The sequence below is a fragment of the Tamandua tetradactyla genome, chromosome 1 (assembly GCF_023851605.1).
Source record: "Tamandua tetradactyla isolate mTamTet1 chromosome 1, mTamTet1.pri, whole genome shotgun sequence".
NCBI lineage: Eukaryota > Metazoa > Chordata > Mammalia > Pilosa > Myrmecophagidae > Tamandua > Tamandua tetradactyla.
The window spans coordinates 6,949,074-6,961,430 of NC_135327.1; the positions used below are offsets into that span (position 1 = coordinate 6,949,074).

General features: G+C 45.6%; 1 protein-coding gene and 1 long non-coding RNA gene across 2 annotated transcripts; one reads left to right on the forward strand and one right to left on the reverse strand.

Annotated features, from left to right (window-relative positions):
- Nucleotides 1–4,487: 4,487 nt before the first annotated feature.
- Nucleotides 4,488–5,624, forward strand: LOC143683385 (uncharacterized). The gene is made up of 3 exons (XR_013175427.1): nucleotides 4,488–4,584; nucleotides 4,718–4,876; nucleotides 5,456–5,624. It is a non-coding gene; the product is annotated as an uncharacterized LOC143683385 (long non-coding RNA).
- A 2,188-nt stretch (nucleotides 5,625–7,812) lies between these two features.
- Nucleotides 7,813–9,022, reverse strand: LOC143683392 (WAP four-disulfide core domain protein 15A-like). Its single transcript, XM_077159450.1, has 3 exons — nucleotides 8,932–9,022; nucleotides 8,641–8,799; nucleotides 7,813–7,995 (listed from the first exon to the last, which is right to left on the reverse strand). The coding sequence occupies exons 1-2, from the start codon at nucleotides 9,008–9,010 to the stop codon at nucleotides 8,654–8,656; spliced, it is 225 nt and encodes a 74-aa protein (XP_077015565.1). The 5' UTR covers nucleotides 9,011–9,022; the 3' UTR covers nucleotides 7,813–7,995; nucleotides 8,641–8,653.
- Between the last annotated feature and the right edge of the window lie 3,335 nt (nucleotides 9,023–12,357).

The following is a 12,357-nucleotide window of genomic DNA, read 5'->3' on the forward strand; positions in this document are numbered from 1 at the left end:
GTCAATCTTGGCAAAAATGTCATATAAGACTTTTATAAGGATAGTATTGATTCTGCAGGTCAATTTGGGGAATATTTAACATTTTAATATTAAGTTTTCTAATATACTGACACATAATATCCTCCCATTTTTATATCTGCTTCAATTTTTTTCAACAAGGTTTTGTAGCGTTCCATGCACAAATTCTTGGACTCCTCTGGTTAATTCAATTCCTACATATTTCATTCTTTTTGATGCTATTGCATGTGAAGTTTTTCCCTAAAATTCCTTCAGATTATTCCTTGCTAATACATAAAAGTACAGTTGATTTTCATATATTGATATTGTATACTAAACCTCCCTGAAGTCATTTTTAGACCTGAGAATTTTTCAAAGATTCTTAGGAATTTTCAATATATAAGATCAGGTCATCTGAAGGACTCCTTTTAGCATTTCTTGTAGAGCAAGTCTGACAGTAATGAACTGTCTCCGTTTTTGTTTATCTCGAATGTCTTCATTTTGAAGGATAGTTTTAGTCGATATAGAGTTCCTGGCTATTGGGGGTATTGCGTCATGCTCCCATGAAAGATGAGAAAACTCAGACACAATCAGTCAGAGCAAACCACAGGAAGAAGTCAGAAGCCAGAGAGTAGAAATCAGAAGAGCGGAGAGAGATTGCAATGGGATAAGAGGCAGAGATGCTCAGGAATCCCAAGGATTGCAGTAAACCACCACCAGAATATTACAGTCTTCAAGGAGAAAACACGGCCCTCCCGCTGTTTTGAGTTTGGCTTCCCATCTCCCACACCATGAACCCTAAATTCCTATTGTTAAACCAACCTATACGGTGTTTGTCATAGCAGCTCTGGCAAACTAAAACATTGGTTATCAGGTTATTTTTTTCAGCATTTTGAATACGTTCTGACTGCCTTTTGGCTTTCGTGATTTCAATGAGAAATCAGCTGTAAATATTATTGAGAATCCCTTGTCATGATGAGTTGCTTCTCTCTTGCTCCTTTCTAGATTCTCTCTTTGACTTTGACTGTCAACAGTTTGGTTATAATTTGTCCAGGTGGAGACTTTTAAGTTTATCCTACTTGGAGTTCAGTTGAGATTCCTGGATGAGTAGAATAATGTTTTCATCAAGTTAGGAAAATTTTGATCTTTATTCTTCAAAGATTCTTTCTGATCTTTTTTCTCTTTCTCTCTCCTCTCCTCTGGGACTCCCATTATACGCATGTTGGAAAGCATGTTGGTGTACCATAGGTCTCTGAGATTCCATTCCTTTTTCTTCATTCCTTTCTGTTCCTTATATTGCATAATATCAACTGAACAATCTGCAAGTTTACCGATTCTTTCTTCTGCCTGCTCACATGTGCTGTTGATCCCCTCTAGTAAATTGTTCATTTCAATTATTGTATTTTTCAACCCCAGAATTTCTCTTTTGTTCGTTTTGTGATTTCTATCTCTTTATTGATATCCTGCTTTTTGAGGCATCACTCTCATACCTTCCTTACATCCTTTGTTCATAGCTTCCTTTACTTCTTTTAACATATGTATGACAATGGATTTAATGTCTTTGTCTAATAAGTACAATGTCTGGGCTTCCTTAGGGATAATTTGTATTGATTGTTTTTTTCCTGTGGATGGAAATACTTGCTTTTTTTCTTTACATGTCTCATAATTTTTTTAAAACTGGACATTTACATAGTATAATGTTTCAATATTTGAAAGCAGATTCTTCTTATAGTGTTCGTTTGAAGTTGTTTTTTTTTATTGCTGATTATTTGCTATGCTGTTTTGAAACCATTATGTACCCAGAAAAGCCATGCTCTTCTAATCTAATCTTGTGGTTGCAGACTCACACAGAGTGGGGATTTTTGATTAGATTATTTCCATGGAGACATGACCTCATCCTTTCAAGGTGGTGAACATTTCATTCTTCATATTTTCCTTTAACTTTTGTAGTCAGCCTCTTTGCACCCCAACTAATATCACTGCTTCAAGGAGCTGTGGTGTTAAAACAATTCCCACGGCTTCTTTTCAACATATAATCTAGGGTCGTTTACAAAGAGAAAGCTCTGGGTTATGTGAAATAATGACAAGCCCTGAGAATGGAACTTTTGAGGGAGTTGTCAGATATGTCGATCAGTGACAGTGCACTGGTGGTGGAGCTGTTGAGAAGCTCTAAACCCATTGTCCCTCCTCCAGTGCCCAGAGGGTGCTAGTGTTAATAGCTGTTGTCACTGTGATGTTGTTGGTTTTTAAGGCTACCCCAGATCTGGGGAAAGAGGGATGGGAAAGGGCATGTTTACCACAAGGTTCTCTGTTCTTACCTAGATTCACCAATTTTTCTTGAATAAGCATTCTTTGAATTGCCTTTGGCTAATTTCTGGAGTTTAGAAAGAGTTGATTTTGACAATCATTCTTAGTATTCTCGTTTCATTTACGGAAGGCCAGATTTTCAGAGGTTCCTACACCCCCATTCTTCACGGGCTGCCAACTGTTGTTAGGGTTGGTAGAGGTTTGGAATCGAATTAAAGAAGGATACTTTTAATCTTGGTTCATTATTTTTTCTTTTATTTATTCCATTATTTCACATTGTATACTGCTTCTATGAAATGATCACATGATTTTTTTCCTTTATTCTATCAATGTGGTAGATTCCATTGATTCATTTTTGAATATGAAACCAGCTATACATTGATGATATAAATTCCTTTAGTCACTTGTTCACAACTTCACGAGTTATCAGCCTTTATATATTACTGGATTCAATAAGCTAATATTTAGTTGAGGACTTTTACCTTTATTTTATAGCAAAATTGGCCTGCAGTTTTCCTTTAATGCGATACCCTTGTCATGTTTTGGCATCACATTACAGTGAATGTAAGAATCCTTGGGAAAAAAAAGTCATGAATGGATGAGCGGGCTGCAATCAACCATCGTGAGAATTAAAGTGCAGCTACTTAGTAGCTGGGCCTTCTAAGTCAATCAGAAGGGATTTATTTACTAAATTTGATCTGGAACTTCAGAGAGGACAGGTCAAGCCAGAGCTCAAGAGGAGCAGAGTCAATGCAGAGCAAAAAGACACAATATCAAGAGGTAACCACAGAGCCCTAGAGAGAAAGGAGAGGAGCTGCAGGGCAGGGCAGCTGCTTCCTGGAGCTTTACTTATTCCTCAGCAGCTCTCTGCCTCCCACATCATATACCTGTACTTGTGTGTGTGATTCATTAATCTATCTAGCATTGTTTAGGAAATGTATAATTGTTGCCCCTAATCAAGTAGAAATTACTCAGTGTAGAAAGTGCCAGGAAGGTTATTTGGTCATTCCCAAAGGACCTCAATTAAACTTTTAACCTCAACAACACATGAATTTCACACACAGTCTCGATACATAAAGACAGGAGTTAAAGAAGAAAACATTCACCGTACAGCTTAAATTTGCCTCCCGTACAGTTTAAATTTGCCTCCTGTGGCGCACAATGTAGTGATATTTTCCAAAAATCTAGAGATTGTCTTGCCAATAGCACATTATCTTGCTTTGTCTTTGCGCCTGTGTGTGTTACAAATGCTACCGTGTTAAAAGTCGCCTCTTATCAATGGCTGAGAGATTCCAAACAGAGTCGAGAGATTATCCTGGAGGTTATTCTTACGCATTAAGTAGATATCACCTTGTTGTTCAAGATGTAGTGGAGAGGCTGGAGGGAACTGCCTGAAAATGTAGTGCTGTGTTCCAGTAGCCATGTTTCTTGATGATGATTGAACAATGGTATAGCTTTCACAATGAGACTCTGTGAATGTGAAAACCTTATGTCTGATGCTCCTTTTAGCTACTATATCAACAGAAGAGTAGAACATATGGCATAAAAATAAATAATAGGGGGAACAAATGTTAAAATAAATTCCGTTTGAAATAGTGGTAAATGAAAGCGAGGGGTAAGGGGTATGGTACGTACAGTTTTTTTCTTCTCTATTATCATTTTATTTCTTTTTCCGTTGTCTTTTTATTTCTTTTTCTAAATCGATGCAAATGTACTAAGAAATGATGAATATGCAACTATGTGATGATATTAAGAATTACTGATTATATATGTAGAATGGAATGATTTCTAGATGTTTTGTTTGTTAATTTTTTTTAATTAATAATAATAAATAAAAAAGTCGCCTCTTAAAATGCCCCCATGTCTGCACACTCCCGGGAGGGCTGAGGTCTCAGCGGTCCCAGGACGCGGACTGAGAAGCGCGTCCCCCCACCCCCCCCCGCCTGCCGAGCGCACTGGGACACACCGTCCCCTCCCCTGGGCGCTGCAGCTGCCGTCTGGGCAGAATCAGCCGGGGCCGGACCCGCTCTGCTGCACCCCCGAAACAGAGGGCGGCCCACGGGGCTCCCAGAAGCCCTCCTCCCCGGGGGCGCCGGGGCCGGGACCCGGGCTGGGCGGTGACGTCGAGGCGCCGCGGGCGCTGGGGACCCCGCCGCCCCCTGCCGGCCGCGCCCGCCGCGCGTCACTCGGCCCCGCGCGCCATGGAGTGCAGCCGCGTGTCCGTGCTCGCCGCCGCCCTCCTCCTCTGCCTCCACCTGGCCCAGGCTGGACTCCAGACCCGTGGGTGTGGGGCGAGGCGGGCCGCGCGGGGCTGGGCTGCGGGCTGCGGCTGGGGGTCGGCGGGGGGAGCGGGCCGCGAGCCCGGGGAGGCACCCGGGCGCCCTCCGCTCAACCCCGGGCCTTTTCTCTGCAGCTAGAACGAAACCTGGATATTGCCCCGAGTTTTCTCTTCCCTGCGCCTTCACCCTTTTACCTGCGTGCAGACGGGATGTTGGGTGCCAGGGCTTCAAGAAGTGCTGCTTCTTCAACTGCAGACGTCGGTGTATGGAACCCTGGTGGAGTTTGGATTGAGGTGAGGGGTCCGGGCTCTGCCGGTCTTGGCTTTACCCTGGAAAAGTTCCTGGACTGCAGTGTTCATTGTCTTAGAGGGAACAGGGAACTCGCAGGGCCCTTGGAATTTGCCTGGAGGTCTGTAAAGAAAGAGGCCTGAAAGGCAGGAACTCTGGCCTCCTCCCCAGAGAATTCACAATTCCTTTTGTGTCCTGGGCATCACCCCTCTCCTTTGTATAATGGGGCATTTGGACAAGATTGTTCCTAGCTTCTTAGGTGTCACTGAACTTTTATTGTGATTATTTTCAATTGCAACTGCTTTTTTATTAGTGCTTATAACACTGAAGCACTTTTACTGCTTATTACAATGAAGGGCACAATATGCCCTTCACATTTACATGGTGCCCTAAGGGACTATGATATGGTAATTTCCTTAGAATGACTCGCTGAGAATCCCTGTCCGCCAGCCCCTACTTCCTGGGCAGCGCTTCCCGCATGTGGGAGGAGAGGCCTTAGCAGGGGTCAGGCGCAGTGGTGCCTGGTTATCTGGATATCTGGTTATCTGATTATCTGGTTATCTGAATATGTCTTCTATCCCCAGGTGGGAACTGTTCTGAACGAGGCCTGAGATGTCACCGGTGCTCCAGCCTCTGACTCAGCCTTGGATCCCGCCTGTCCCTGCTCTCCCCCCACCCCTCAAGATTATCCTTTCAATGTTTAATCCTTAGAAAATTTTGTAATATGGATGCAACTCAGCAAAGAAATAAAACATTATATATGTTTTAAAATCTTGCGATCTATAAGACTGATTTCTCTTTCTTCCTCTTCTCTCTGTCTCTTTCCGTTTCTCTCTCGGCCTTTTGGGGGGCAGGGGGAGGGGCAAGGGGGGCAGTGGCCTCTAAAATGAAAGGCAAACTTCTGCATCTTGCAGCCCCTACAAGCAGAAAAGAAACCCAGCGCCTTTTAGTCTCCTTCGGGGATCAGGGAGCCACACATCCCGCACCTGGGATACGGCTTTGACCCCTAAAGCTGGTGACGTGGCCAGCTGCCAGCTCTGGGTGAGGCCTGCAGAGGCATGAGCTATGCCACAGGTTTGTGGGTCAGTGCAATTAGCCCTGCTGCTTGGAACCAACGACCCAGCAGACCCTAAGGTGTGGGGAGAGTCTGCAGTGGGAGAGATGACGCATGGAGGTTATGGCAAGTCTCAGGGAGAAAGTCACAACACGGGCTCCCGGGAATCTGAACCCATGCCACCTTCCAGGGTGGCCTTCAGAGACAGTGGGGTGGGACCGTCACCCTGGTGGGCATTGGTTTTGTGTGAAAGGATGTCATGAGAAGTGAGAATAAGTAGATTCCTGGACAGTGACCAATGACTTGTTCATCTTGTTGGGAGTTGGAAAGAAAAGGACTAGAAAATTGGAAACAAGGAGGTCTGGGATAGGGCAAGTGGACAGTTAGATGGGAGTGAACTCAAAGCATGAAGATGTTGGTATCATATGTTAATACCCACCAGAAATCACCTACCATGGGTGAGACGCTGAAAAACCGAGAAGACAAAAGTTCTCAGCCAGTTGACATTAATCAGCTTTCGTCACCTACAGAAATCATCTACGTGGCTCAAGGAGGTGGCTGTGGAAATGTGCCACTCAGATCTGCTTTGGGTGAGCAATTGCTAGAAGTCGCGGCTGCTGTTCTCTGCCTCTGCCTCCGTGTTTGCACAGAGACCAGGCTTTCACAGGCTGCTCCCAGGCAATGAGGGATGCCACCCAAAGACTGAGGCAGGCCTGTTCCTGAGAGACCCGGGCCGCCTCCATGGGTCTCTGTGGCTCAGAGATCTGTCGGCATTGCTGAGCCTTCCTGGCACTATACCGGAGCCCGAGGTGCTCCCTCCCCGAGCCTCTGCCCCTCCCTCCTCCTTCACAGGGGCCCTCCGCTGCGGTCTGCTGGCCTCTCTGCTTCTTTGCTGTCCTCCCCTTCTTCCCTCACAGGCACTTTCCCCAAATCTAGTCTGGACTTGGCATCTGCTTCTCAGAGGGCCCAAACTAATCCACTCGCCTATTGGTTTCTGGATTGAGTTGTTCACAAAATGAAGGCAAGAGGAAGAAAAGGAGTAAAAGAAAGGACATGCTTTTTATTCCCCCCCAAATAGATACCAGTCACAGGTCAGTGTGGTATTTAGATTCCATTACAAACATAAAAAAACAGTGAGGCGCCCATTTTATTTATATTGACAATATTTATCATATGCCTAAAATTATATCCCTTGCAACTATGCAAATAATCATGAAAAATATTAGGTGTCAGCTTAAACTATGCCGAGGTAGAAGGAGTTTTCCAAATTTGCCTTAGGCCTATGTGTCAAAGAAAAGTAAAATTTTTGAAGACAACTTTCCAAGACCTCTACTTTCTGCCTGGCCTCTGAGGGAGACTGATAGCATGACATGACTAAATGGCAGACTAAATAACACTGTATTAGGTAGATCTGGGACTCTAAAATCCAAGTTACTCAAGGCAACTCGGGTGGACCTCAGGCAGGACCTTCTCCTATTTTTTGAAGGCATAAACCCCAGGTCTTTAAATAACCTAGCACTCAGATCGTCCTGCTCCATTTCCAGCCCAGAATCCCAAACACAGGCCTAGCTCTTCCTCCTCCAACAGAAGGCAAGGTCAACCTGAGAAAATGTAGTAAGAAAGACTTGCTTCTCATCTCAGGATAATGTATTGTCCCTTTATGGGATCCAAATATAGAAAACATATGGCTATAAAATATCCCTGGAATCTGACCAGTGGAGAATCTGCACAACGTGACACTGAAAGAGGGGATCATACCAGAAAAACAAAGATGCAAGCACTGAAGAAAACTCACAAACAAACCTGAATGTGACACAGTGACCTCATCCTTTTTTACAGATCCCTTATCAGCAAAAAAAAAAAAGCCAAGAGAGACAGATTCAGCAGTTTTACAGGTTTCGGTGTCTTTTTATTTTATTTTTTTTGTTGTGTTTTCATATGATAATATTTCTAAGCATCTGACTATTGATAAAGAAAATTCTGGGGGTAGAAGAAGTGAGGAAGAATTGGAGACCAGAGATCCAAGACCAAGTTCCAGCTTGTCCCAGCCTCCTAATAAGGGGATTCCACCTAGAAAGAGAAAAGAGGCGAGAGACGCAGGGTGCCACAAACTGTCCACTGACGTGGATGAGGGTCCCCCAAGCCACTGCAGCTGACCCCTGCTGGGGCCTCTCCTCCCAGGGTCGCTGGGAAGTGCTGCCCCGGAAGTAGGGGCTGGCGGACAGGGATTGGCGGCATGGAATTACCGTATCATAGTCCCTTACAGCACCACGTAAATGTGAAGGGGAAAGTGCTTCACTGTTAAAAGCAGTTAAAAAAACCAAACAAGGGTGGGCAATGGTGGCGCAGTGGCAGAGCTCTTGCCTTCCAGGCAGGAGACTCAGGTTCGATTCCCCGTGCCTCCCCATGCAAAAACAAACAAACAAACAAAAAACAATGGCAATTGAAATACTCACAATAAAAGTTGAGTAACTCCTACATATATAGGAATAATCTTGTGCAAATGCTGCATTATACAAAGGGGACCAGGGGTGCCCAGGACGTGAAATGGATTATCTGAGAAGGGTGGAAGCCACAGTCCCTGCCTATTAGGTCTCTTTCTTTACAGACCTCCAGGCAAATTCCAGTTCAACTCTCTAACTGCGAGCCTTTCCAAGGGTTCAATGAACTAGTTCGGGACCTTTCCTGGGGACCCGCAGAGGCCGGGCCTCTCACCTCACTCCAGAGTTCACAGGGGCACCACACACTGACGTTTACAGTTGTAGTAGCAGCACTTCTTGACGCCCTGGCACCCTCCATCGCGCAGGCACTCGGGTAACAGCACGAAGCCGCAGGGCGGAGAGGACTCGGGGCACCTGCCAGGTTTTGGTTCAGCTGCAGAGAAAAGGCACGGGGTGAGCGGAGGGCGCCCGGGTGCCTCCCCGGGCTCGCGGCCCGCTCCCCCCGCCGACCCCCAGCCGCAGCCCGCAGCCCAGCCCCGCGCGGCCCGCCTCGCCCCACACCCACGGGTCTGGAGTCCAGCCTGGGCCAGGTGGAGGCAGAGGAGGAGGGCGGCGGCGAGCGCGGACACGCGGCTGCACTCCATGGCGCGCGGGGCCGAGTGGCGCGCGGCGGGCGCGGCCGGCAGGGGGCGGCGGGGTCCCCAGCGCCCGCGGCGCCTCGACGTCACCGCCCAGCCCAGGTCCCGGCCCCGGCGCCCCCGGGGAGGAGGGCTTCTGGGAGCCCCGTGGGCCGCCCTCTGTTTCGGGGGGGGCAGCAGAGCGGGTCCGGCCCCGGCTGATTCTGCCCAGACGGCAGCTGCAGCGCCCAGGAGAGGGGACGGTGTGTCCCAGTGCGCTCGGCAGGCGGGGGGGGGGGGAACGCACTTCTCAGTCCACGTCCGGGGCCGCTGGGACCTCAGCCCTCCCGGCAGTGCGCAGACATGGTGCATTTTAAGAGGCGACTTTTAACACAGTAGTATTTGTAACACACACAGGCACGAAGACAAAGGAAGATGGTTTCTAGATTTATGGAAAATAATTCATTGTGCAGTACAGGGACACAAACTTCAGTGGTATGATGATTGTTTTCTTCTTTAACTGGTATCTTCGCGTCTTTTTGACTGTGTGTTAAATTTCTGTGTTGATAAAGTCAAACGTCTAACTTGAGGTCATTTTGGAATACGAGTCCGGGGCCAAATAATCCTGCTGGCTCTTTCTGGACGCCTGTACAAATGTGTGTTGTTTCTACTTGTTTGGTGCAAAGAACATACCTCTCAAGCATTCTTAAGAAATAGATGTACTGATGGCACAGAGGACAGGTATCTGATGTGGGAGGCAGAGAGCTGCTGAGGAAAAACCAAAGCTCCAGGAAGCAGCTGCTCTGCCCTGCAGCTCCTCTCCTTTCTCTCTAGGGCTCTGTGGCTACCTCTTGATATTGTGTCTTTTTGCTCTGCATTGACTCTGCTCCTCTTGAGCTCTGGCTTGACCTGTCCTCTCTGAAGTTCCGGATTAAATTTAGTAAGTAAATCTTATTCTGATTGACTTAGAAGGCCCAGCTACTAAGTGTCTGCACTTAGTATGGTTGATTGCAGCCCATTTATCCGCACATAACCTTTTTTCCCGAAGGACTCTGACATCCACTGTAATGTTGTGATGCCAAAACATGACAAGGATATCGCACTAAAGGAACACTGCAGGCCAATATTACTAGTTCTCAACCAAATATTAGCTGATTGAATCCAGCCATTTGTAAAAGGATGATATGTCATGAACATTAGGGATTTATTCAGGAATGTACATTTGGTTTAATATGCAAAATTGTATCAATGGAATCTACCTCATTAATGAAATAAAGGGAAAAATCATTGATCATCACCATAGATGCATTAGAATATGTGAAAAAATCAAGTATCAATTTATAAAAAAAGAAAAATAATGAAGATTAGAAGTTCACTTCCTTAGTTTGACAGCAAGCCTCTACCAAAACTCTACAAGAGGGGGGAGCCCATACAAAATGGTAGAGTGAGGAGCTCTGAAAATTACCCTCCATCAAAGAAATAAGAATATTAACAAATATTGTCAAAATTAACTTTTTCAAAACTCTGAAAATGAAAGTCTCCAACAATACAAAGAGTGTTTATTCAAGAAAACACCTTAAATTTACTAAGAACAGAGTGCTTTGCAGCATTAGTTTGCCCTATTCTTCTCTTCCCAGCTCTGCTGCAGCCTTGAAAACCAACAGGATCACAAGCACAGGAGCTGTGAGAACCAGCAGCCTAGAAGCAACTGGACGGGAGAGAACGTGTTCGGATTCCCTGGAGAAGAATCATTATTTGACCTACCTGCTCCTTAAAAAGCTCCATTCTCAGAGCTTGTCATTATTTCACAGGACTGAGAACTTTCTCTGTGGGGTCAATCTATCCTTAGGGCATTTTTTTTTTAATTTCTTTCTCCTTAGGGCATTTTAAAAGACAAACCATGGGAATCGTTGAACATCCCTGTGGGGTAAATTGCTGCAACTGTGCATTGTGGGAACACAGTGTCAGGGAACAGTAGAAACCTTCAGCAAATGATCCCTTTATTACAGAATGAAGAGTCCAGAAAGAGCAAATATGTATTTTCTGCCCCTTATTCAGCACAGAAGTCAAAAAGAGCAAGGGAAGGAGTCCCATCACGGCCAGTCTCCTGGGGCTGGATAGATGGCAGCTCCACTCACCCCACGGATGGGAGAAGGGACCCATCTACTCAGTTTGAGTTGCTTTTCATCCCCTTGGGGTGGAGGGTGAGGGGGCTGCCACTGAGAATTCCCCTTCTGATGTGTAGCTGGGGCTGCTTCTTCCCGGTTTCCAGGGCTTTTCATTAGACTTAACATTTCCCCCAGGGTGTGGAACAGGATGTGGTAGAAAAGGAGGGCGGTGTAGTGAAGGCCAGAGGATGGCTGCTTAGCCTGGGGCTGTGGCCTCCCCAGAGAGGGAGGTCAGGTGGGTGTTAAGGGGGCTTTGACCCCTTATCAAATGTCTGTGATTTCCTCTACAATCTCCACTGCTTGATGCCCTGTTCTAGTTTGCAAGCTGCTGGAATGCTATATGTCAGAAATAGAACGGCCTTTAAAAAGGAGAATTTATTAAGTTGCGAGTTTACTGTTCTAAGGCTGCGAAGATGTCCAAGTTAAAGCAAGTCTATAGAAATGTCCAATCTAAGGCATCCAGGGAGAGGTACTTTGGTTCAAGAAGGCTGATGACGTTCAGGGTTTCTCTCTCTGCTGGAAAGGCACATGGTGATACCTGCTTGCTAGCTTTCTCTCCAGGCTTCTTGTTTCCTGAAGCTTCCCCAGGGGTTGTTTTCCTTCTTCATCTCCAAAGGTCTCTGGCTGTTTGGGCTCTCTAGGCTCTGAGCTTTTTCCAAAATGGTTCCCTCTTAAAGGGCTTCAGTAAGCAACCCTACCTTGGATGGGTGGACACCCACCTCCATATATATATGGAAATATATATATATATTCCTTAATGTAGTGAATGAACTTTTACAGCACATTAAAGAAAAACAGATCACCTAATATAAAACTGAGCATGGAATACAGCTCTATCTTTTACAGACAAAGCAATGCAAGTAGCTAATATACAAATAAAAAATAAATAAAACCTTGCTCATAAAAAAATGCAAGATAAAACAAACACATGATTCCTTTTTTTTTTTTTTCTTTCATTTTTGCTCCTGAGACTAGTTTCCCATTACTGGAAAAATCCATCCTGGGAAAATCCATCCACAACTGTTCTCTGTCTCTGTTATGGTAAAATGAACGAGTTGGTCTCTTAAGATCCTTTCTGAGATGAGAAAGACTGAGAAAGAGTCTCAGCAAAGCCCTCTGCCTGATGAGGAGGGAGTTTGTAAGAGAAAAGCAGAAAGCACAGGGGGTTGGGCTCACTGTAAGTGGAAGCTGCGAGGGGGCGAAGAA

Excerpts from the sequence above, each read along its gene's own strand:
- LOC143683392 (XM_077159450.1), bottom strand. The coding sequence starts at position 9,010 with ATGGAGTGCAGCCGCGTGTCCGCGCTCGCCGCCGCCCTCCTCCTCTGC. Across the intron at positions 8,800-8,931 it reads CCAGGCTGGACTCCAGACCC|CTGAACCAAAACCTGGCAGG; the intron begins GTGGGTGTGGGG and ends TTTTCTCTGCAG.